This window comes from Gobius niger (assembly GCF_951799975.1).
Source record: "Gobius niger genome assembly, chromosome: 17".
Lineage (NCBI taxonomy): Eukaryota > Metazoa > Chordata > Actinopteri > Gobiiformes > Gobiidae > Gobius > Gobius niger.
The window spans coordinates 24,372,206-24,397,590 of NC_136868.1; the positions used below are offsets into that span (position 1 = coordinate 24,372,206).

General features: G+C 40.8%; 1 protein-coding gene across 2 annotated transcripts in view; it reads left to right on the plus strand.

The window, feature by feature from the left end:
* gpc1a (glypican 1a) overlaps nucleotides 1-25,146 on the plus strand; it is a 47,205-nt gene extending 22,059 nt beyond the window's left edge. For both annotated transcript variants that reach the window (XM_079575607.1, XM_079575608.1), the window contains exons 3-11: nucleotides 12,288-12,446; nucleotides 15,656-15,873; nucleotides 16,755-16,928; nucleotides 18,750-18,915; nucleotides 19,321-19,451; nucleotides 20,029-20,166; nucleotides 20,578-20,705; nucleotides 22,833-23,008; nucleotides 24,130-25,146. In XM_079575607.1, coding sequence (XP_079431733.1) covers nucleotides 12,288-12,446; nucleotides 15,656-15,873; nucleotides 16,755-16,928; nucleotides 18,750-18,915; nucleotides 19,321-19,451; nucleotides 20,029-20,166; nucleotides 20,578-20,705; nucleotides 22,833-23,008; nucleotides 24,130-24,311 — 1,472 coding nt within the window. In that variant the 3' untranslated portion in view covers nucleotides 24,312-25,146. The remainder of the gene's footprint in view (nucleotides 1-12,287; nucleotides 12,447-15,655; nucleotides 15,874-16,754; nucleotides 16,929-18,749; nucleotides 18,916-19,320; nucleotides 19,452-20,028; nucleotides 20,167-20,577; nucleotides 20,706-22,832; nucleotides 23,009-24,129) is intronic.
* The last annotated feature ends 239 nt before the right edge of the window (nucleotides 25,147-25,385 follow it).

Here is a 25,385-nt window from a genome sequence, read left to right on the forward strand (position 1 = left end):
AATGACCAAGTAGACACAGAAAATGCTAATTTTGCAGTGGGTAATCAAAGAGCGGACCTGGATGAGGAAATAATCTATTTAAATCTCATATTTAGTCAACATCTCCATGGAGACGAGCTGGAGACGTCAGTTGCGACGTTACAGGCAGAACTTATGCTGCGTTCCACTTGACCACGGAGGTAAGAGTTTCCGAGCCCCCGACCAGAACATTTCAACTGGAACGCTGGAACCCTTTAACTTGGGCCAGAATCACTTAACCCCAGAAGGATCATTTAAAGATGGCTGCGCCCTACGTGACGTGTCAGTAAATAAAACAAATGTGAAGTAAGGATGCGACAATAATGGGGGCACGATTATCTTGGCCAAAATAATTGCGATTAACAAAATTATCACAATATTTGCCTATGGTTTAAAGAATCACTGAAACTGCAGACATGATGGGGATTGGGCATATATTTACAGTATATATGTATAATAATTTATCGCGATTAACGATACTATTGTTTTTTGTCCCATCCCTAATGTAAAGCGTCAATAAACAATGTTATTGTATATAAATATACTTGTTAAATGACAAGGCGAAACAGATACGCTTTTCTATTTCTCAATTAATGGTTAAAAGGAAAACAAGACACTAGTGCTGAAATATCACTGTAGTCGTGTGACTATTATAATTTCAACATCGATAGACTCAGTGACTAAACACATCGATATCCGGATTATAGTTAGTATGGATGGGTATAGTTTAGCGTTAGGGATGTCTTCCACCGGAGCCTGGACGCTGGTGCTGGCATGGGAGACCGGCAAAGGGTGTAGCAGGGTGAAGCCATGGACAGAAGAGGCGGTGAAGGGGTGGACGTGGGTCGCAGCACAGCAGGGAAGCAGACGAGCCATGAACGCTTGAGCTGAAGTGCAGGACCGCGGGCGATGATTGGCTGGTGGTGTGGCTCTGCACTGACAGGCTGCGGTGGAGGTGTAACCCTCGCAGACGCGATCATCATCTGGAGGTATGATGCTGTAATAGGTCTTCCAGGCTGAATTTATGCCTAGGCTTCATATTCATAATAACCAGCTGTTGGCAACATTACTATGAAGCGTCACTGCAAACTGATCCGCTCATCTGTTAGGTATTTTCAATGATAAAAATATCTGTAATAAAATCTATATTTAATTTTATTGGGTGAAATGTTACGCAGTGTGGCTTAAACATGACTCAGATACATTTATGTGATTAAGTTTTGACAAAAAATATATTAGGCCTCCAATATTCATCCATATTTTCTCTATAAAATGTCATAATATTAGGACATTTGTGTTTTTCTGTTCTCATATTGTAATAGATTTATGTTATATTTGATGTTTTCTTTGATATTATAGTTATAGTATTTTTTATTAATTTCAGTAAAGCCACAAACTCAGCACCACCATAATGTGACCATGACATTCCTTGCTTTTGCGACGGTATTTAATAACTTGAGTACATTTTTGCCTACTCGTTCCTCCTCTGCGTATTTGGCTTTTAAAATGTCTGGAACGTGTAAAATTGCAAGAAATCTTCTGAGCCAGACAAAGGATTACTGAGTTAGCCTTCGCTGCTATTTTTGGTGACGCATTTTGTGCTGTAAAATCCAGCGTGTAATTGTTTTGACTGCTCTCGGTGACTGTATATTTTGAAAGAGGCCGCCCTGATCTGCTCAATTGTGCGTCTGCTGACCCTGATCCATCTACAAAAGGCCGCAGGGGTAGAGCGTGTTTCTGGGTAAACTTGGAGTCATTAATGCCAGCGAGTCGGAAGCATTTTGCAACCTGTTCTACTATGTCCAATCTTTAGATTACATTTTAGGTAGACTATAATTGCTAAGGATGTATCTTGTTGGTAATTTTCTTGACCTGCAATATGTGAATGTTTTGCCACTAGATTTTGATCTTTTTTAGGTTTTGGATAGAAAGCATTGCAGATTCATAGTGTTTTTCCGTTACTTGGCAATTATTGTATTGATCATTTTGCGGCCTCCCAGTCAGACCGACACCTGATTAGCCGACCTGCCTTTGAGATCAGATCTGAGCTCACAGTAATAAGGCCGCTACACCTCATTAATGCTCAATATCCCACCCGTGCTTCATTACTGCTACTGCTTTGGTGTTTCAACGAGTATCTAATCACTCCTCGTCTCCGCATAACAACCCAGTGAGCAAGAATTCGCCACCGCATCTGACATGTCGAACAAAGCTGGCCTTTGAACGTGAAAATCTTCTCATGAATGCGTTTTGCTCACAGGGAATGCCAATTATGAGCTCATAGCCAGAAGCCAAACCGATAATGGTGCCCAAATCTGTCAAACATGGCAGCTATGGCACCAGCGAAAATTAATTAATAGTCAGAGTGAGACAGAGGTGAGGAGACAGCTGACTAACGCACTTGTGTAAACATCTTTCCCGTGATTAAATTTGTGTGGTGACAAATGTGAGCTTGGCACAATGTTGTTTGTTTTTATGGTTTTGACTAAGTTTCGCTTGGCAGGTAGGTACTTTTGGCACCGGTGGAGATTTTGCAGGGACAACATGGATCACAATGACACATTGTTCGAGAGGGCTGATGATTCACGCGCTCCCTGTATGTCAGGGTCACCACAACAAACCTGTGGCATGGTGACATATATGTGACATTACAAAACAAACATTAGGTTGACAAGACATGTGTAGAGGTGTGGTGTATATGTGGTGTGTTTCTGCATACGTTTGATACATTTGGAAGTCCGGGTTAATGCAGTTCTTACAGTATGGGCAGCTAGGTGGATCGTGAGTTAGCTAATGTGGGGAAACATGGTGGGACAAGACAACTGTAAAGGGATATCAAAGGGAGATAAATGCAAAAATAGGTAGGTAAAATAAGTACTTTGTAAATTGCCAAAATAGAGAACCGTATTTTCCGGACTATGTCGCTCCAGAGTACAGTATGCTAACGTAACATGGAGCAGATAACTATAGCACAAAGAACATAGGCTACTAAACTCCATCTCACTCCAAATCACTAAATCCATTGAAATCTTCCTCCTCCTGTGTCACTTCTGAACAATCGCGTTGGCAACTACCTGAGCACGGAGACGTAGCTGCACCGTTGACAAGCCTCTCCCGGCAGCATGTTTTTCAAGCTCTCATTTGCGAACTCGTTCCTCTAGCTATCTAGCTTTTAGCCAGTGATTTGCTTCTTTGTTTTCTTCAATGCGGTAAGAGTAACCTTCACTTTTCACATGTCCCTCACAAGCTTCTTGCTCACTCCAAACATTCTTTCTGCTGCTCGATTAGCCTGCAGTGCCCTCTAGTGGCATGTGAAATTACATATTTGAAAAACAAAACAATAAAAACACACATTAGTCGCTCCGGAGTATAAGACGCACCCCCGGCCCAGCTATGACAAAAAAGTGCACCTTTTAGTCCGGAAAATACGGTAAAGATAAACAACAAATAAGTGAGATAGTAGACACACACATTTAAGATATAAAAGATAGTGAGAAAGATGATAGAACAATCCTGATGGGGGGGTTGAAACCAGACAGACTAAAAATAGTAATGAATGAATCATGAAGACTTGGTAGATTTTTAAGCCTGTCACAATCTGTAAAATTGACTGGAACGGATGAGATGAGTGTTTGCTGTTTCATATGGTGAGTGTGAAAGTGAAAGTGGCAGCGTCCTTTACATTCATTTCATTTTTTCATTTTTTTATTCATTTGAGCAGAAAAAGTATGTCAACATTTTACAGAAAGAAAAAATACAAAACAAGACTTTGTGCTCAAAAGGAGTAGGAAGAAGTTCAAAGAACTTATAGTAAACCTACCCCTTATCTCTCATTCAAGTAATCTTACATGTTGATATAAATTGTTTATGATCGTACAAAATGTCAAAGAATTTCATCATTTACACAGTCTACCAAAAAATAAAAATAAAGGATTTACAGTCGGAAATAAATAAATACACCATATGGTACATAAGAGTTATACCAAGGCACATCTCTCTTTCGTTCTGATCATACAAAAATATATATAATATCGCTCAGCCCTGCTATACCAACTATACCCAAATGTACAAGCTCCGTATAACCGTGTAGAAATAGAAACTATCTGTCCATAGTCATTCACTTAAGATTGACAGGGAAAGGGAAAATTGCCCCCTATATGTGATAACACTCATGTGATACTATCCAAATGTAGTGCTCAAGGTAATATGGAGGACTTTGAAATAATGGTAGGAATAAATGAATTAAATGTTTTATTTTGGTTGCTCACATTCAAATCACCACTCTCCACACAAGATCCAAATAATCACAACTAAAAAAGGGTTGGCAGAATTGGCAATATGGTATATTCCATCTCTACAATGGAAAACACCTGTGCGAGTGAGAGCCTACACAAATACAACCCCCATTAACACAGTATATTTGAAAAACTGAAGTACTCATAACTAAAATACTGTGATTTTGCACTTCATAATCACAGCTAGCTTGTGTTTTTATTACAGCTTTCATCGTTCATTGCAGCTGCCGACACTGATTGCATTTAAATTCTGGATCTCATCTCAATTACAGTTTTTTCCTGTTTATTGTTCGGCCCAATACAATAGCTTTTTTTTTTTAATGAAACAATTATGATGTGGCGTGTGTCCGAAATCAATTGTGGTGGTATTTTTGAATGTGAAATTGTTCATTACCCTCAACAAAAGAGGTTTAGAAATGGAGACTGAATACAAAGCAAGAATCTTTTATGGTTTGTAAGTTGTAAGCTTTCCTGCGAACCCGCCTATCAATCACGTGCACACAGGGAACGAGGGGTGGCAGCAATATTTCAACGGAAAATGTATACTGCTGCTCCTTTTCCTGACGGAGCTTAATGCCATGGTTGTTGTGAATGTATTGAAAACTGCCCTGTGCTCATTTTTGCCGCACTTTTGTCACCCCTTTCTCGTTGGACCTCTGCTAAACGATAGCAGTTTATTCCGCGCGATGCACTTTGAGTTCTCACTTGTTGGGACCAGCTGTGGTATGTTTGGGTTGGGAATCCGGGACAGCTCAAAGACTGTGGAAAAGGGTGTAACAGCCAGACCTAAAGTACAAGGCAGGAAATGAATAGCTCTGTAATGTTGTCTGTCTTAATGTGATCTCCATGACGACCGGTGCTCAGTGTCATGCATATCTCCCGGCAAAAAAAAAAAATAAAAAAACCAACGTGGTTCATATTAAATGGATTTGGTAATGATTAAGTGCAAAATAGCCTCCAGCTGAACAGGATTTTCATATGCAATGCTAAGCTTCGTTAGGACTGTTTGGAAAGCTTTGATCCCCTCTTGGCATAATATCCTTTTTTGAAATGAATTTACCTCATAAATATTCCATCAGGCCTCGCCACATAATCGATAGTGATAAATGTACCTCATCAGCATTCATGTTGGTGCAAAGTGGTAATTATAATTTGTCTATTTGTCCAGTCATTAGCCACAAGATTTGATTTGAGTGGTTATTTTGGAATGGCAGGGTGCTTGAATCAGCGCTGGCACAAGATAGACCAAGGCTACGGACTTGAATGACAAAGCACGAGGGCCTCTGTGGAGGTGAGGTGCCACTTCTAACTGATTTCTGTGGATTCATTGTATGAAAGCGATGTTTGTAACAGGAACACTTGACCTCAAGCTTGAGCCATGTTTACAAGCTCTCAGTCCTGCTGCAGTTTTTCATCGGAGAAATTCAGGCTTTTTCAATCTGTCATCTGTGGGTGCTGTGGAACTGAGAAAGTGTCGCCTCTCACCAGAAGAAGAGGCTTTGTCAGCAACTAAAATCCCCAATAGCAGGCTGTAATTCTTATGCTGATTTAGTAGAGAGAGGTTTACGTTGTTCAGTGGTCTATTACTAGTATATTGTTTTAGGGCTGTGCAATTAATCGAAATTCGACTACAATTTCCATTACAACAGTAAACGATTACAAAATTAGCATAATCGCAAAAAATCGGTTATAATTTTTTTTTTCTTTTTCAATTTTTTTTTTTTTTGCAAAGCCTACTTGAGTTATTTCAGGCCACTGGGATTATTTTCCCTTCACTTTTCACGTGCCATGGCTCATGCTTTTGTCTGACATAAAAACAAACAGCGCTGTGTGATGATGTCATCAGGCCGCGCTGCTTAGTTTACTTGCGCAGGTGTGAGGGCTGGCCAGCAGGAGGACCCGGAGGCAGGGTGGTTTTCTGGCCAGAGACACCAGGGGGAGATGAAAGACCCCACAATCATCCCATTAACACTTGTATTACCCCCAGAGGGACTACGAAAAGGATTTATTAAGAAGAACAAGTTACTCACTTCTTCTTTAAATAACAACAATGTGACCACTTACAGTAGGGCTGCGCAATTAATTAAAATTTGATTACGATTTCAGTCACTACACCGCACGATTACAATAAGTGCAGTCGAGACAAAACAGTTATTAAGGATGTCCTCACAGCTGTCCATCAGAGCACAGGCAAGGCAAGGCAAGGCAACTTTATTTATACCGCGCATTTCGTACACAAGGCAACTCAATGCGCCTCAATGCACAGGAAGTCTGTTGGCATGAATGCACACGCAACTACAAGCCCTGCAGCGCCAATGGTGAATGTGTAATAGTTGAGTCACTTGTAATAACGCCATTCTTACACAGTGCCCTGCAATTTAACCTGTTGGCAAGTCGGCTTGTCCTGAAAACTTTCTTGCATTCGTTTGCTTGTTGTACCGTGTATTTTTCCTCTGAGACATCCGGATGTTATCAGAAATTGTCAAACCATCGATCACATTAAAGTGAGGTTAAAGCCTAGTTAGAAACCATTAATCAATGTACAGATCTTTTGAGATTTGCCTTTAGATTAGAATCAGCGTATAAGCGTGACCTCTGAGCCGAATGCGATTTAGTCAAGTTGAAATTATTTCTCAAATAATTGTGATATGATGTGTTCTATAATCAAGCAGCCCTAACTTACACATAGGACAAGTGGATTGCATATATCAGTTGCTTTCATAACTTTCAGATTAATATTGATGTGGAGGATTGGTCAGAATCTATAATAGAATTGGTCAATTTTGCCCTGGTTTGTTTTTGTTCATATCTAAATATAAACTGATCCTTATGAAACAAAAAAAACTGGTCAAGAGCACCTCTTGATGGATTTGTCCAGTCTGCAGCCAAAATCGCTATTCAGAAAGGTAGCAAAAGTGAACGCTAGACTCTGTGGTCCAATTAAAAGATGAGCTTGTGTGATTCAGTGACACGTTAAAGGCATCAAGCTTTTGTATATCCATTTAAGTCGCCTTAGAAGAAATGGTGCCAATAATATTCAGGTTTTCTTAATCTTACATCTGATCTGTATCACTGGGGATAGCAACAATCCTGTGTTCGTCCTCTCATTCGACCAGCACATTTTTGAATTTGCAGCCCGAGGCAAAAGGCAGCCCATTATGTCGGCAATAGTCCCCACAAGTATAGGTCTGGCTATTTATGTGTGCAAGCCCCCCGGGATATGGACTTAACTAAATATATGCTGAAGCTTCAGGGCAAAATCAGTGCAAGCAACCAAGTCACCTATAGAGGCTGATTTCATTCGACCCAAATCTCCTCTTGTGGCTTATCTCTATTCTCCTCGGAGAGAGAAAATGAAGGGCAAAGGGAGTTCATGACTTTTAAAAAGGTTTTGGAGACAAGCTGCCTGTCTCAGTGGAGGAAAACTGAAGCTGGTGCAATGAGCAACACGGGTGTAGTTCACTGGCAACATGACTGATTTGAAGCCCTATTAATGTTGTTTATTTGAAGAGGGAGTTTGCCTTGGCTATGAACTGTCTTGCAAGAAAGTCTAATATTAGTTATTACATGAGAGCAAGTCAATGCCACGCTACCATGTTTATTTCGAAATTCATGTTTTTAATAGCCTTTTTCTTTATTTTTGAGTATTTCCCTTGCCCTTAAGATTGCTATTCAATCACCAGATTTGTTTCAAGCACTCCTCTCTATAGTAAAATAAACTTAACGTTCTAAGCATATTAATTGTGACATATTAATGAATGTCACAATAAAAAAGGTTCTATTTCACTCGGTGGATTAACCAAGCATCATTAAAATTATGTGTAAGTTTTATTAGCCTTCACAGTTTGGCGTTTACATATTCATTTCACTTTTACACTTATGGTTTCCCTTCAGTGAGCTCCAGTAAACACCACACCACCCTACCCTCCCTTCTGGCTGCTGTAACTACATAAAAGCACTGCTCTACTTGCTGTAGTAACTTTGCTTCCTACATACACCACAGTTCATGGTTGAATTCTTCCAAGTAAATTACATTTTTATAGCAGGATGCCAGCTGCCTCCATTACCCAGCAGCCCTGGAATGCAGTAAAGCATATGTGTCTGTGGTAAACGCCCTGCGACGTCTGGGTTGGTATGGCGAACCAATAACAAGATGCCAACATTCACCGCTCCACATGTATATGGAGGTGCGCTGGTGTCTGCTGGAGCACACATGCAGCACTGATGGAGGAGTTAGCCCAGACAGGGCTGCTCCCTGGGCTGTCTCTCTTTACGCCTCCCCGACGACTGCTGCAAGTCACTTGATCAAAGTGAATGTTAAGTAGCAAAGTTGACAGGAAGGAAACCCTAGACCTGAGCTCGCCACACCTTTTTACTCTGAAGTGCCTTTCTAGGATTCAGAAGTGTTCAAAGAGTGCTGGATTAAACGTTTGACAGCATTGCCTGAATATTTAAATAAACTCAGGGCACAGTAAAAACACTGGCCTGACATCTACTGTAAATGTGTAATGAACTCTAGTTTATCTAACCCAGTATGAAGACTATTACCAGAAAACCTGTTAAGTTGTTTCTTAGTACTGTATTTTCCAGACTATAAGTTGCTCCGGAGTATAAGCACCAGCCAAAAAATGCCTAATGAATATAAAAACAACAGGCTGAATAGGCGTACAGTATGCTAATGTAACACATTGGTGGTTTGCTACATAAAGCATAAACAACGGACTAAATAGGTGTCTGGTATGTGAACGTCACATAAACAGTTCAGATAACTACCGCATAAAGAACAAACCTAACTCTCCATCTCACTCCAAATCACTAAATCCACTGAAATCTTCGACCTTTGTGTCACTTCTGAACAATCGCCCTGACAACTACCTGGGCACAAGGCGTAACTGCACCATTAACAAGCCTCTCCCGGCAGCACGTTTTTAAAGATCTTTCATTTGCGTTCCTCTAGCTGTGGCCATCTAGCTTTTAGCCTGCGATTAGCTTTTTTTGTTTTCTTCAATGCGGTAAGAGTAACCTCCGCTTTTCGCCGGCCCCTCGCAAGTTTTTCGCTCACTCCAAATGTTCTCAGCCTGCAGTGCCCTCTAGCGACATGTGAAATTATATATTTGAACTAAAAAAGGAAAAAATCACATCCCCAGCAAAACTATGAAAAAAAGTGTGACTGTTAGTCCAGTAAATAAACGGTAATAATAAAATGGCTGTCACAGGTACTAATGAGTCATTCCTAGTTACCATAATGTTTCCATCTGACCGTGTTATTACTGTCATGTAAAGCACACTGCAAACAAAAGACACACCGCTGTGTGCAGGAGGTATCCTATGCAAAGAAACAAACAAACAGTGTGGAATTTACTTAATTCTAGTACTCACCCCCCTGATTTGTGGAAGTCCTATTCTAGCTCAAAGCTACAAAGTGAAAAGGTTTTAGCCCAGTGAAGCTCAACATTTGAGACTTGACTGGTGTTTGGCAATTCCTCACTTAATATAAGAGTATTCCACTCTCCAACAGTAACTCATCTCTCTGCCTGCTCTCACTGGAGCCAAACCCACATCACCCGGAAATATCCTCTAAGTGAAATGTGAGAAAAGCAAGTTTCAGATGCTGTTTCCTGCTGTCAGTTTCTCTCTCTGTCTCTCTCAGACGGCGGCCCACGTCGATGAAACATTCATGCAGCCGCGATGATGCAGTCGTCTCCTCTTCTGCTCCACTTCCCCTGGCACACGCGCCACTTCTGCCCCCGAACCCACACCCGTGCACCCGCCCACACATAGACACCCAATAGATGCAGTCCAAGTTGCTAGTCTCGGGGCGTCCCATCTTGCCAAGAGACTGATGTTGCAGACTGCCCTCCCAGGCTGCCCAGAAACGTAGCATCTTTATTTTTTGCTTCCCCTGTGGCGGGTGCGAGTTTACCCTTTAGGAATAAGGAAATGGTGAAAGTGAGCAATTTTCCCCGGCCTTATACTCTATATTTTTCAGTTGCTCAGTGAAGGTCACAAGCAGATTATTTCTAGATTGGTGCACAAGCGTGTATGTGACTTTGTGGGTTTGGTCAGACCAGAGAGAATGTGAGGACAAAATGATGCGTATGTGGTTTTGGCTGTTTTTTGTTTGGAAATCTGTACGACCATTCATTGTTGCTATGCAGGTAAAAAGAGGGGCCTTTTTTTTATTCCCACACAGAGAAATATTTAACGATAGGCTACATGTTGCTTTGTTTTATTTCTTATTTTCTTCGTATGTGCAATCATTTGTCATCTAGAGCAGTGGTTCTCAACCTGGGGGTCAGGATATATATATTTTATTAGCATTCATTAGCATATAATCAAATGTCTTATTGTAGCATGTGTTTGCTACTTTACCAGAGTACCATTATTTGATCATAGTTTGATGAATTTTATTTCAGCCATTTGTTTTTTTCTTTGTTTTTTAAGAATTATGAAGGCTAATGTTCCTATTTTTCACGGTAAAACCCTTTACCTGTTATAATGGGGGTCGTGGCTCCAAAAGCTTGAGAACCACTGATCTAGAGTCTGTTGTTCTCTAGACAGCATCCCATTTGTGTTATGAATTTTATATGTAGCACTGTGAAGACATGCGCTCATGAATCTTCCATACTTCGGTTACTCAAACTAAAAACACTAGCATTATTTTGTGTTTTAAGAAAATGACCTGCTTACATTAGCCTGTCAAAAAGCCGTAGCAATGTGCAGGAGATGGTTTTACTGATATCGAGAAACACCCATGACAGTTACCCCCAGACTGTCCAAGCATTCACACTACAGCCCATACTGCATAACAGCATAACAGCATTGCCCAATAAGTATTATTATCCAATTGCACTTCGTTATGACATGATTTTTCAAAAGAGGTTAGATATCCTTCTTGCTTTACTCTCCTTTTATAAAATCCTCATCAGTTCCATCACACTAAAGTCTGGGGCTTAATTTGGACATCCAGAGACACGTTTAGCCTTAGAATGAAGCAAACCAGCAATCTTCCTCGCCTCATTAGACCTCACATCTGGCACTGGCAGCACATAACATTTTACATACAGTATCTTTTTTCTTCTTCACTATGATCTCCCAAAGCATTTAGAATTAATAATAAAGCCTGTATGACGTTTGATTATTTAGTGCTTTTATAAATGTGCACTTACAAGCACTAATCTAGCAGTTTAGGGCTTAACAAAACATGCCACCACCATTACAGCATTATATTAAACTTTCTTTTGAGGCGGTAATGCCTGTCCATGCAGGTTTTCATTTGAATTCTGCTGAATCTGATTAGACACAGTAATTGTTATGACTAATACGTGTCCGTGAACTGTGTGTAAACACGTTGTTTTCTAACAGCACTATTTATTGCATGTTTGATAAACGCAACTATTGAAATAGATAAGACTTGAGGTCGCCTTAGAGGTCGTAGTACTTAGTATTATCTTGTTTTTAAATGAATGTTCCTGTGTAAGTAATAATTAAAACTAATGAATGTGATTAGAGACTATAACTAATAGCTGTGTAGCAGGTGATGGTGTCTTATAATTTATTTTCTTTACGAAAAAGGAAAGATAATCTGTACCGCTTTGTCAGAGCAATAGCATATTTCATCCACCAACGACGTCTTATATAAACATACTGTCTTGTTCTTGGGATTTCTTTCTTATATTTGCTTTTACAGGATTGCCACCCGTATAACTGTTCAATCGTGACATCCCTAATGCACAAAAATAAACCGCGCTTTTGGGGACACATTTATTACTTTTCCTCTTCGCTTCTCAACTGCTAATTTCTCTTAAAGATTAGCGAAAAACCTGTCGACCACATCTCCCATGAACAAATGCAACCATTTTGGAGGTTGTAAGGCTGTTTGCTCCCAATAAATCTGCCGGTCCGATTAATAATCAAACCTAACAAATCTCATTAGTCACACGGTGATTGTAACTAATGTGCGTTGTGTTGCAGGTGAGCACTTGAGGACGTGTCCCCAGGGCCCCACCTGCTGCACCAGTGCGATGGAGGACAGCCTGGCCGGACTGAGCGCCCGCGAGACGGAGGCGCTCATCAGAGAGGCGGGCCGTTCTCTGCAGGCATCCTTCCACGCCCTGCACAGGAGCTTTGACAGTAAGTAGCAAAACAAACTGTTTCATTTGGAAGCTGTAAAATGAGTGGCTCGCATGATTGTTTGAAATGTATACAGGTAGGGTGCTTTCTGGGGCCAGGTCTCCCCTGAAAATTAGCTTCTGAAATCCTCTTAGCTAAATAAAGGGAAAAAAAGGGGAACCAAAAGGACCTGTTCTTCACTGCTCCTTCACTAGAAGGTCCGGGTTCGATTCCCACCTAGACGGGGCCTTTCTGTGTGGAGTTTGCATGTTCTCCCCGTGTCTGCGTAGGTTTCCTCCGGGTACTCCGGTTTCCCCTACCACTAAAAACATGCACAATAGGCCAGGATGAATGATGTGTGTGAGTGAATGGTGGTGGTCAGAGGGTCCGTTGGCGCAGACGTGTGTAGTCGCGAAAGCGCTTCTGACAGTCTCCCCCAGGGGAAACTGAAGCTACAAAACGTAGTTTACCACCACCGAGAATGGAGTGAATGTTCAATTGTAAAGCGCTTTGTGACCATGTCTGTGAAAGGCGCTGTATAAATAAAGATCTTCTTCTTCTTCTTCTTCTTCTACTGCTTCCTTTGACGAGAGAGTCCTTATGTTGTGCTATCCCTGCATCCCTTTGTGTGCGCTTTATTTTCCAACACCTTTATTTTATTCATTTTAATTGCCTGGTGTTTTACAAATATTCAAATGCAAACAAACACAACCCACCCCAGTTTGCCATGGTGTGTTTAGAGCCTCATTAGCAGGATCGGCGCTAACGCCTCAGCCCAGAGCCCAGAGTGACATTTGTGGAATACGTGTCTGCTCAGTTTGCCACAAGCCCTGGCCGTTTTCTCCGCTCGATACTGGAGCTTTGATAGGCGTACAGTACACGCGTGTGGGGATGTAAAAGGGGACCACTGACCGGGTGCTATAATGAGAGAGAGTCAGCCAGACACAATGAAACGCGATAAGCCGGTTCCCCCCTGATCTGGGAGCACACACGTGTGTACGCACACACAAACAGAAGGCCGTCCCCCAGGGCAGTGGCTGGCTCGGCTAATGAGCAGTTGACCCACTGAGGAGCAGAGTCCACAGATCGGCCCGACATCAGAGGCCAAGGAGGAGGACAGGGGTGGATGGAGAGGAGGAAGAGTGAAAACTGTCAGCTCTAAGGACAGGCCCAGTGATAGAGGACGATATAGGGCGGTGCATAGGAGTCGACAAATGCAGAGTGTACTTAAAGAAGAGCTATGTCACTTGTTCACCTTAATAAATCCTTACAGTAGACCCTCTGGGGGTAATACAATTGTTAATGGGATGATTGGGGGGGTCTCTGGCCAGAAAACCACAATTGCAACTTTGGAGGCACAATACAGACTAATAGAATCACGAATAACAGGCTAACGGTCAAAGCTAACTGCGGGCTAGAGCCACTTAAACAGTATTTACAGCCAAGTTTGAGTAAAAAAAACGATCTCCATTGTGTAATTAGGTTGTATGTAATGTACAATATCCCACACTCCATTTGTCTTTTCTTTTTTCAGCGTAGTATTTACTCTCACGAACAATTCATGAGTAAAAAACTGCAACATGCTACGACACCTGCAGTGGCACTTGTGGCCTCTAGGGGCACGAGTTGCTTAATGCTGCTTTAAAGCCACGCTGCGGAGCATTCCAGGCGACGTGTTTTTATGTCATGGCAGCAACTTGACTGGCAAATGAACAAACTTGTGAGCGATACCAAACTCGCTCTTATTAATCAGCTCGACACCATTAAAGCTGTTTTTGCATTGGGTTATCAAAGTAAAGTATATAACCTTATGTATAAACCTTATTTGGCTTAAAGCAAAGCAGCCACATCTCCATGGAAACAAACCAGTGGTATTCAGCAAGGAAAGATCAACATACAGTATTTGAAACATGAACAGCAATGCAAAATAAAATATACTTCAAACTGTGCTTATTGTTATTGTGTCCTTGGGCAAGACACTCTTTTAGACCTTGCCTGTGTTGCACATTCAAAAGGTAACAGTAAAGAGTTCTCGTAACCCGTTTTTGGACATTAACGTGTTTACTAATCAGAATAAAACTGGGAAAATGGGGCGAAGGCGGGAGCAGATTGCAGGAGGAGGCAGTGAAATTATTATTAGTGTCGGCCACCTCAGTAGCAGTGGCATTAATGTAGCGAGCGCTCCATCTGGTAGTGGTTAGAGCAGACTGGCACCGGCCCACAGCCTTTGAAGCAGGAGCAAGAGTCTGGACCAAGAGCCTGGGAAGACAGATTGTTTTAGTCTTTGCGTGTGCCTCTCGATAGCCAATTCCATCATGTTCTTTTTGAATAAATCTTTAACATGGTGAAGCTAAATAGTGTAACCGCAGGTGGGGGTCATGGTTCGTACGGTCATCAATATGCTGAGAGTGATTGAGTGCACGGTCGGCGGCCGCGTAAGCAACACCGGGCTTATCGAACGTTTAAAAAAAGACAATATATATTTGTAGTTTTTTTTTTCGTATTTACTATTGACTTCTTGTGTTGACGATCACGGACAAGCGGCACGTGCGAGGCAGGCAAAATACATACCGCTCGACAGTCACCACCAAATGGGTTAGCTAAAGTTTAGATAGATGACATCTGTTGTAGACGCAACTTTATCTGAATCTTTTACTGAAATTACAGCAGATAAAAAGCCAAAAACTGTTTTACACCAAATTAGAATAACAAAGCTCACCATTTCTCCAGGCAAATATAAACTCTTTTTAAATTTAAAATAAGCCTTCATTGTATAATGGAAAAAAAAAAAATGCCAGAAAAGCATTACTCGAGAAAATCCAGAGTAAATGTGATATTTCTGTGTGATCAGGTGTTTATAAAGAGCCGTGTAGTCGGCTTTATAGCAGGTTAAAATCAGCAGAATCCCATTATAGTGAATAGGGCGAAAGTTCCAACATGGTCAGCTTGCCTCTACCTATGTCACTTTCTGTCAGTGTCCAATAACTATAAGAAAGATGTTTCTTTTTTTTCTTTTTTGCAAAATCATGTGTGTCATATGCACTTTAAAGGCAAGGCACGGCAAGGCAACTTTATTTATACCGCGCATTTCGTACACAAGGCAACTCAATGCGCCTAAAGGGTATCTGAATGACGTTACAAATGGAAAAGTTCTGCATTTTATTAACTGACAATAAAAATGCTACCTGAGTGCATTTGAATATCTCATGCTGTATTGTGCCCTTTTTTAGCCTACTTCACAGAGCTGCACGGTCAGTCGGAGCGCTCGCTGCAGGAGAAGTTGGCCCCCCTTGGTCCCCTTTACTCCCAGAACACCCGTCTGTTCGGAGACCTGTACACCGACATGAAACAGTACTACCGCGGCTCAGCGCTCAACCTGGACGAAACCCTCTCGGAGTTCTGGTCCCGCCTTCTGGAGCGCACATTTAAGAGCTCCTCCCCCTCTGATGTAAGTAACGCTATCTAGCCACTACTGAGCATACAGTATTTGTGTAGTAAATTCACCTGTCAGGTTTTCCAATATAGCCATCTTCCTGAAAGTACAAATACACAAAATAATGAGCTTCTTCTTTATTCTGTCCAATTTCACCTTGAATCAAAAGCTGTCAGAATGGATCGAACAGTGCAGATTCGACACAGTACTCTCCAATTTGACAGTGCATTCTATACTATAAAATGCACAGGGGTTAGTGCTCTCACCTCACTGCAAGAAGGCCCGAGTTCGTGTCCTGGATCGAGTGGTGCCTTTCTATATACAGTTTGCATATTCTCTTCTTTTCCTCCAGGTGCTCCAGTTACCTATACAAATTACACGTACAATAGGGTCCACTCTGAGGCCAGGATTCTCCTGAAGAAAAAAAAGAATCTGAAACTTGATGTTGTCAGTACATATGTTCTATAAACTTTGAAATATTTGTTTTTTTTTGTGAAGAAAGCGTGTCTTTCTATAAGATTACCCACAGATCAAACAAAACTGTCTGGCTACATGCATAAAAATGAGCTAAGTTTACATAGTCAGTCGTTTCAGCACGACGCGCTCATCTCAAGACTTTGCTTCTGTTTTTCTTCTCTTCTCTTCTGTGACACGCTGATAAGATTCCATTTTTAGATGTGTCACTTGGGCTTACAATGTTTCTCATCTAGTATTATCACTTCCCGCACAGGCAATGCTGTATCCATGATGACAGAAAGTATTTTTAAATCACACATATCTTGGTGTCCACAAAGGTGTTGACGTCTGAGTTTCCTTGCTCAGCTCTGTTAGTGTAATGCCGTCATTGTGTTCAAAATACCCTGGCACTCATTCATGCCTTCGTTTGTGCCTGGCAGGTCATCCTATCGGAGGACTACCTGGAGTGTGTCGCCAAGCAACAGGAGACCCTGCGGCCGTTCGGAGAGGCCCCACGAGACATGAAGACGAAGGTGGTGCGGGCCTTTGTCACGGCGCGCTCCTTCGTGCAGGGTTTGATCGTCAGTGGCGAGGTGGTCAGGAAAGTGTCGCAGGTGAGAGAAGCAAGGGCAGGGGGTGACACGATGTGTTAGTCACAGAGTCGATGTGAGTGTCACAGCCTGTCTGTCAAGAACATAATATAAATAGAGAAGATGCGTACTCGTCCCAGATACTACTTGTACACTAGATAACGCAGCTTTAAAGAGGAACTGTATAACTTCTTTACCTTAATAAATGCTTTTCGTAGTCCCTCTGGGGGTCATACAAGTGTTGATGGGATGATTTTCATCTCCCCCTGGTGTGTCTGTCGAGAAAATCACCCTTGCAGCTTTGCCTGCACAGGGTCGGTGGCGCAATATACACTAATGGAATCACGGAGAAGAAGCTAACAGGCTAACGGGAAAAGCTAACTTTAGCAGTGTTTACAGCCAAGTTTGAGTGAAAAAAATATCTCTATTGTGTCATTGGGTTGTGGCACAATGTACAGCATCCCTCTCTCCAATTCATGAGTACAAAAACGCAACATGCTACGACACCTGCAATGAAGCTTATGGCCTCTAGGGGCATGAGTTACCTAGTTCTGCTTTAAAGGGACTATACGGAGTTTAAAAATGTTAAAATGATGTATTTTCCTCCCCCTACCTGTTCCAGCAATGTCCTAAGGTGTAGAATGAGGCCAGACCTATTCACCACAACTGCCTCTTAATATAGAAGTTGCAGTTACATGTAGGACCTGAGATGGCAGTAGTGAGTATAAAACGGCCAACTTGCATCTAGCCTCTTTAAAGGGCCTATAACATGTCCCACGCTCCAGTAAACATCAGACAGAGAAACCTCTGAAGCTCCAGACACTTTCGCCAAACTTGCTCTGATCATTATTCATAGTCAGACTCTCTGGTGCAGATTAGCATGTTTGTCAATAGCTACTATATCATCATATTGTTCAGACTTTTATTTTGAATTCTTGGCGTTTCCCCACAGCAGCAGAGGCAGATTTTGCTCCTCGCTTGTTTTTTTTGTGTAACCACATATATTGTAAAGTCTTAGGGGACTTAAGATAGCAGCATGGCTTTAAATCATAGTCTTGCCAGAGTTGGTCACTATTTGCATTGCATGACATCTTTGCCGTTTTTCTTCAAGAGTTGAGTCTCACTCAGGATGGGAAAAAAATGGTCACACCCAAACTATCACAGAAAATAATAGCTCCACCCAAAAAAACAACTCTCACAAAACACATCAAAATTGAAGTCATCCAAACAAAGCAGCTGTCAAATCATCTCTGCGCTCGCTAAGATTATTTGTGCCGTGTGAAAAGAAAAGAACGGTCTGAAATGTTTACCGTGGACTTTTGAAATTATAAACAATTATGTGTAATTGAAAAGAAATGACAGCACTTGTTCTGTTTCTTTTTCTTTTAGAAATTGACAATAAGACATGTTTTTTTATTTATAATAACACCATGTTTAATGCTTTTTTAGGTCTGTTGACTTTTGTGCCTGTCATCTCTGTATGTGTGTATTTTTTGTCCAAGCCGTTGTGGGGAAAAAAAACAAATTAATTAAAGGATATAATCAAAACATGCAACTAGTCTTTAGTTATATTGTTCTACCATTGTATTTTAATCCACAAGTAGTGTCCACAAATCCTCCAATGTGAGTCTAGACACTTTTGGTGTGGACTTTATCGCCCCATGACAGTGATAAATGAAAAACTGCCAACATTTCCTTTTGTCTTCGGCTTCTTTCTTATTCAGCGCTCTATTACTGCCCTCTAGCGTCCATTTACATACACAGTCTCTGCACGCAAGCTGTAAAAAATACTGAATAAATCCTTAAACTGGATCATACTGATGCGCTTTGTGTGTCCGTTTGCAGGTGTCGCTGAGTCCAGAGTGTGTGAAAGCCCTGATGAAGCTGGTGTACTGCCCTCACTGTCGCGGCATGGCCTCCCTCGCACCCTGCTCCAACTACTGCTTCAACGTCATGAAGGGCTGCCTCGCCAACCAGGCCGACCTAAACTCCGAGTGGCAGAATCTCATAGGTATGTGCATAGTTAGTCCAAATCAGTACATTGTTTTTACAGAAACTTTTCCATGTTATTTGAATGATCTGCAATGCAAGACAAATACAGCAGATTTTTCTTGTTTTTCTTGTTTTTCTTGCAAAACAAAGAACAAAATTATTATGATTGTTATGACTCCAACAGCTCTCCAACGAGATTTCGAATCTAAATACATTTTGACACTGTGACCATCAATAATGCGCAAGTGTTAAAACCACTCTGCAACCAGGTGGAAATCCTGCCAAGGGACTTGTTTTTTTTGTCCTGAAACGTCAGCTGTTTATGTCAACCAATGTTTTGATTCAGTGAACTTAAAAACAAAAATGTTGCCGCGCTGACAGTTGCCGTAATGCTGAACAACTATTTTCTGCTGCTTCTTGACAGATACAATGATCCAGGTGGCCTCCAGTTTCAGCACTGAGCCCAGCCTGGATGTGGTTCTTTCCTCTCTACCATCTCAGATCTCTGACGGCGTAAACTACCTGAAGAACAGCATGGACTCTTTCACTGCCAAGGTATAGACACCGGCTTTTTCTGTTTCGTTTATTTGTATAAACCTGGCTCCGACATCAAAGATGCATCAGGCGATACAAGGATTTTAATTTCCTGCAGGATTACCTTACACAGGGAAAATTGCGTCTTAGAATTACAAAACGTGCTCCTTTGATAAGAGACGTGGCAGAGGGTAAACAGTTTAATTATAACGTTTAGGAAATGATATTTTTTCTAGTATAATAGCGAAATTGGAGCGTGTTGCCTTAAGTGGTATTTAGATAATAGCAACATGGCAACAGGGGGGGAAACAAAACAAAGCAAAAAAAACAGTCAGATTTGCCATTGTTGTCGCTGTTATGTAGTTTTTAAGCATGTATCTATAGTGACATCTAGTGGACACTTAACTCATCATATTCTTTGCTATGGATATAATAACTGCAGTGTGGTTATCAGGGGCGTGTCCAGTGTTTGAAGAGGGCACTTAGTTATTCTAGTTAGTCCCCTTAGACATACCAGTTGTTTATAAAAAAGACAATCCTTAAAACTATAAGAGCATACAAAGTCAGAAGGATGTTATCTAAATTTGAACAATTACAGGTGTACCAGATGTGCGGGACTCCTGGTGAATCGGGAACAGGGACGCCGTCTGTCCAAGAGCAGAGGAGGAAGAGCAGCTCACTGACCGCTTCAGAGAGCAAACCATCGCCCACTGCTGGCATCCGGCTGGAGATGCAGGTTAGTGGGGAGCTAATAATCATTCAAAGGGAACACTTTTTGGAATGCTATCGGAGCATTCTAGTAGTATTTGACTTTGTGTGACTAGAAAAGAGCATGGCTAATGACCGGCACAATGCAAGCAAATAATTGTGACGTCATGAAGGCTATTTATGCATTAAAAAAGGGAGCATTCGGTGCAAGTGAATGGTTAAAATGCACCTAGCTTTTTTTTTGTAGTTTAAGTTTACTTTAAGTTTAAGAGATGTTTTCCTATTCTTTGATTTGAGGAGGAACCATCATTGTGAGATTGTTGATACAGTTGTGTCCCTGACAATTATGACACGGTGGGGAAAAAACTACAAGCTTCTGTGTCTCCTTTAATGCTCAAAACTTGGATTAACCTTTCATTTTGCCTCTCTGTGCACTTAGGTGTCTGTCCTCACCACTAAACTGAGGGAGATGCGACAATACTGGGTAGAGCTCCCTGTGGCACTGTGCGGCAAAGTGACAGAGGGCGCCAGTCCAGACAAATGCTGGAATGGGATGTCTAAAGGAAGGTAATAGACTGATGACCAATGACCAAACAGTATTGTGAAATCTCAAGAAACTAACGGCAAAAATAATGAATATTACACAGCAGGCTTCAATTAAAACGATTCATTATTTTAATACATTTATTATTCGGTCGCACTTTCCTTTACAGCGAAGTTACAATTTGGTTAACAATGGAAATAGCATGAAGACAACAATAAGGCGCTCGATTTTATGACCAAGACAATGTTTCTTGGTAATTTCCTGTTTTGGTAGCGCTTTATAATAAGGTTACATGAAGACATGCATGAATAACATGAAATGATGCATGAAATAATGGGTTTGAATTAAGTTAATGTTTTATGGTCCATTTCTTTACTTACTTACTTAAATTTCACACATTTACATTAATACAAAATAGTATTATAATCAAGACATATTTTAAAAATAGCGGTGGTACATGTCGGCATAGGCCTTACAAAAACCCACATCAAAACACACATAATTCAAACCCCTAATGCATTGTGGACAGTTACACATTATAATGTCTTTGATGTTTCTGTTTGGTTTGTCCAATAAACACCTTGATTTTGTCCAAAGCATAAAAGTGCATCACTTTAGTACAGGATCAACATATAGATGATGATATAGAATCATCATGAATTTATGAATGAACTAAGGATTAGCTAATGATGAGTTAATTATAGCAGTAAATGTTGTATTAAGGTAAAACCTCCAAACTAATTTGCTAAAAATCATGATGAATCATGATGTTCATGCATAAACCTCATGATTGTGATTAGTTCATGTTTTTGTTAAAAAATCTAAATGAATTCCTTACAGTAGTTACTTAATTAATTCATGCATGAAGTCATCTATGAAAGAACATGAAGTCATGTTAACTCATGATGAGTCATGATATCGTCATGCATGAATACATCATGAAATCATGCATTATTTCATGCATGACTTCATGTAACCTTGTAATAAAGTGTTGTTACCCCTGTTGTTTTGTACTGGGTTAGTGTTCGAGTTTGGGTCATCAATATTATTACCATGAAATAAAGTAGCATGACAGGTATGTGTCCTGTTGCCGTGTAATTAACAAAATGACTATGTCACTCAACTTTGTAGTTGCCATGCTAAACCTATACTATTACCATACGACCGTTAGATAGCTGACGTCACATTTGAAAGAAAATGTATTCCATTGAGAGGATAACCCCTTGAGATGCACCATCTCATTTTCAAGAGGGTCCTCAAAATCACCAAAGAAAGCATTTATTTTATTATGATTTTGTCTATACCAGATTCTTAAGCAAATTGCAGTTCAGGCAGTGTATAGTTTCCATACACAGCACATCTTGATAGGCTGCTCCACTCTTGCATTCTCAAAACCTTGTATAATGGATTGGAGAACAATTTAATGCCACGTTGATATGTCTACATGTTATTTCACGCCAGTTCACACTCCCCTTATGCTTTGAAATGCTCAACTTATGGGCGTCTGATTTATATTGAGTGGAGCCCACAGCGGTGCGCAGGGCGGCCCCGCTCTAAGTAATCGTTAAAGGCGTGAAATATAGATGCCAGTGTGTCTGTGTGTGTCTGTGAAGGATTGGAGCGCGACCGTGACATACAGACGAATAGAGGGGCAGATTAAGCAAATATAAAAACGTGTGGCAGGCGCTTACCGTGATGGATGGTCTCAGATGTGGCTCAGCAGTGCCACTGTCTGGATGTGCTCAGTCATTAATATTGAAACAGAAACTGCACTTTTGATGATGAATATGCGGAGCAAAGTCAGGGTGCATACAGTTATGTCACAACATTATGGTTATTGCAATATTAACTGAGTGGAGAAACATCAGTACGGCAGGAAATGTAATTATTCCAATCATCAGTGGGTGGGTTTGCATAACAGGCAGACAGATTTTTGTCACTGTACATTTCCTGTTTAAATGAAGTTTAAAAGTTCATAGTAAAAGCATAAGGGAAGGATATCTCCAAACACTTAGAATACAGAATCGCATTTGTTTTCTGCATCAACGCAGCAAGAGCAATTAAAGAGTGTGACCTTGGAGCCCAAAAGCAGCAGGCAGAAAATACTTACGTGCTGTGCATTTAATACATTTCCATTCTGGCTCTCTCAGGTATCTCCCGGAGGTGATGGGTGATGGTCTAGCCAGTCAGATCAACAACCCAGAGGTAGAGCTGGACATCACAAAGCCAGACATGACCATCAGACAGCAGATCATGCAGCTCAAAATCATGAGCAATCGGCTGAAGAACGCACTGGAGGGCAATGACGTGGACTTCCAGGATGCAAGTGAGTTCTCTCACAAAGAACAAAACAAAACAATGCTCGATACCCTAATGCAACAATGTAAAAAAAAATAAGATGAATAAAAGCATGCATGATAACTAGCTGAATTAGTCACATGTGCTTGTACTAAAAGCATTGAGTCATGTGTGCAAAAGGAGTTTAATTAAGTCTTTCTCAACTTCCAACTGACTTTTCATACATGCCATTTTTATAGATGCTATTATACATTCATTACAAATAGATTTGGCTGGGGTGGGGTTTGCTTGTTCTAAACCTCCATCTACGCAATTCTGTTGAACAATAATGTATAATGACAATAAATGCACTTTAACTTGACATTTACCTTGTCACTAGATGTGCTATACATGCATTTCAGTCATGTGTCTTGTTCCTGATATTGGTGCGTATTTAATGACTATGAAAGGACTTTGTTGGTATGCTCTAGCTTTATTTGAACATTATGCAAAGTCAATTTGAAGACTTCTTTCTCTATAAAAGATAGAATATTTTTAAAAGGATGAAATGCTGAAAGTGTTAACTGGATCAAAAGACGAAGCTGAATACCAGCTGATCTTCAGAATATCAGGCAGATCAGCAAATAAAAGAAAAAGATTCTGATTTTTAGAATATTTTTTTAACTCTCTTTATTTTTCATTTTGTTTTGTTCATCAGGACAATAGAGCAATGTAACACAGCTATAAAGACTATCTTATCTTATCTATGCAAGCACTTTAATTAATTACAAATAGGTCATGTGATCTGTCACAGGCTTAACGGACGCTGACAAGTTTCCTGGAGAAGCCGGCTTGCTAACTGTCTCCATAGGTTTGGATCGAACGCTGCTTTTCCTTTTTATTCTTCGATCCAGAAAATGTAGAATATAATTTTAAATTGCCATGGTAATTTTGAATTACCATGGGTACCATGCAATGGCAAAGTCGTTTAACTACTTATAAACTCCCTATACACTGAGCCACACCTCACAATGGTCAATCCCACTTCACGTGCTCACACTCAGCACCTGTGGTTGGCTAAACAGAACTCAACCAAATCTCATCTACAAAGTTGCCCATCATTTATTGTTTATTGATCAAAATAAGTAATGTCTGTCTTCTCATCATCAGGTGAGGACATCAGCGGATCAGGAAGTGGCATGTGCATCAGTGGCATGTGCACGCGGAGCAGACCGGGTTTGTTTGCCTCCCCGCCGGACAACAACCGGGTGAGGGGCGCTGCTCCTCCTCTGTCCCGCCTCTGTAGCATCTTACTCCTCTTCCCATTGGCTGTCCCTCTTCTCCAGCGATGATTGACAGCTGAAACCCCTAACTGGACACTTCTACTTCCGGAAGTAGGACTCAAGCATGAATGAGAAAGACAATGTGCTTGGAAGCAGACACTTTGGGATGAAACTTTGCCAAAAAAAAAGAGGATTTTTTTTTGTTTTGTCCTTTGGCCATGATGGGAAATAGACAATATTTTTTATTTTGCTCATTAATAATAGTTTCTTGAGGTGTCTTGCAAGAAATATGATGACAATAATGTTGAGAAGATTGCATTTGTTCATCCATTTTCACCTGGCAACCGTAAGAAAAAAAAAAAAAAAAAAAGATCCTGCCCTGTCCTTTTCCAAACTTCACTTTTGTACATGCGTAAGATGTAAATGTGTTTGTGTAGCTAAGTGACTGGCACCATACTGAGCCATGAATGTACAGTATAATATTGAATCTACTGACAATGAAATCCCCATAATCGTTGATGTCGATGTTATGGCGTCCGGTGTTTGTTGGCATACAATGAATAGGATGTGTATATGAAATAATGGGGGAGGGGGGGGAATAACCTCAATCCTAAAATGTACTACGTCGTGAGAGCAAGATACGAAGTAAAAGGACATTTCTATGTTTAGTTCATGCATCTGTTAAAGCACCTGTATACAAGCACAGTACATTATTTTACTGTAATGAAGGCAGAGACTCGCACACAATCCTGAATCCTTTAGTATTTATTTTATATACACAGTGATTGCTTGAGTGTATTGTCTTGCAAAAAAGCTAAGAATAATCCTTTCCACCAACATTTAGGATTTGTCAGTGGTTGAAACAAAATCACGTGAATGAAAAAAATTAAGCAGCTCACTTTCTATAGGACGGCCGACTTAGATGCAGAGTTTATCAGCTCTGAAAAGTGATCTTAGCTTTTATGGAGACTCTTGAGGTTTTCATGTTTAAGCACAAGCTCTGTCTGTGGTAATCTAAAAGCAGAGCCGTGGGAAGATATTTCAGTTAGGGGGCGCTGAGGGACAAAATTTACCCCCCAAAATACTTTTTCTGTGCATAAATCCTATTTATTAACCTTAACTCCCGCCTGAACCGAGAGCATT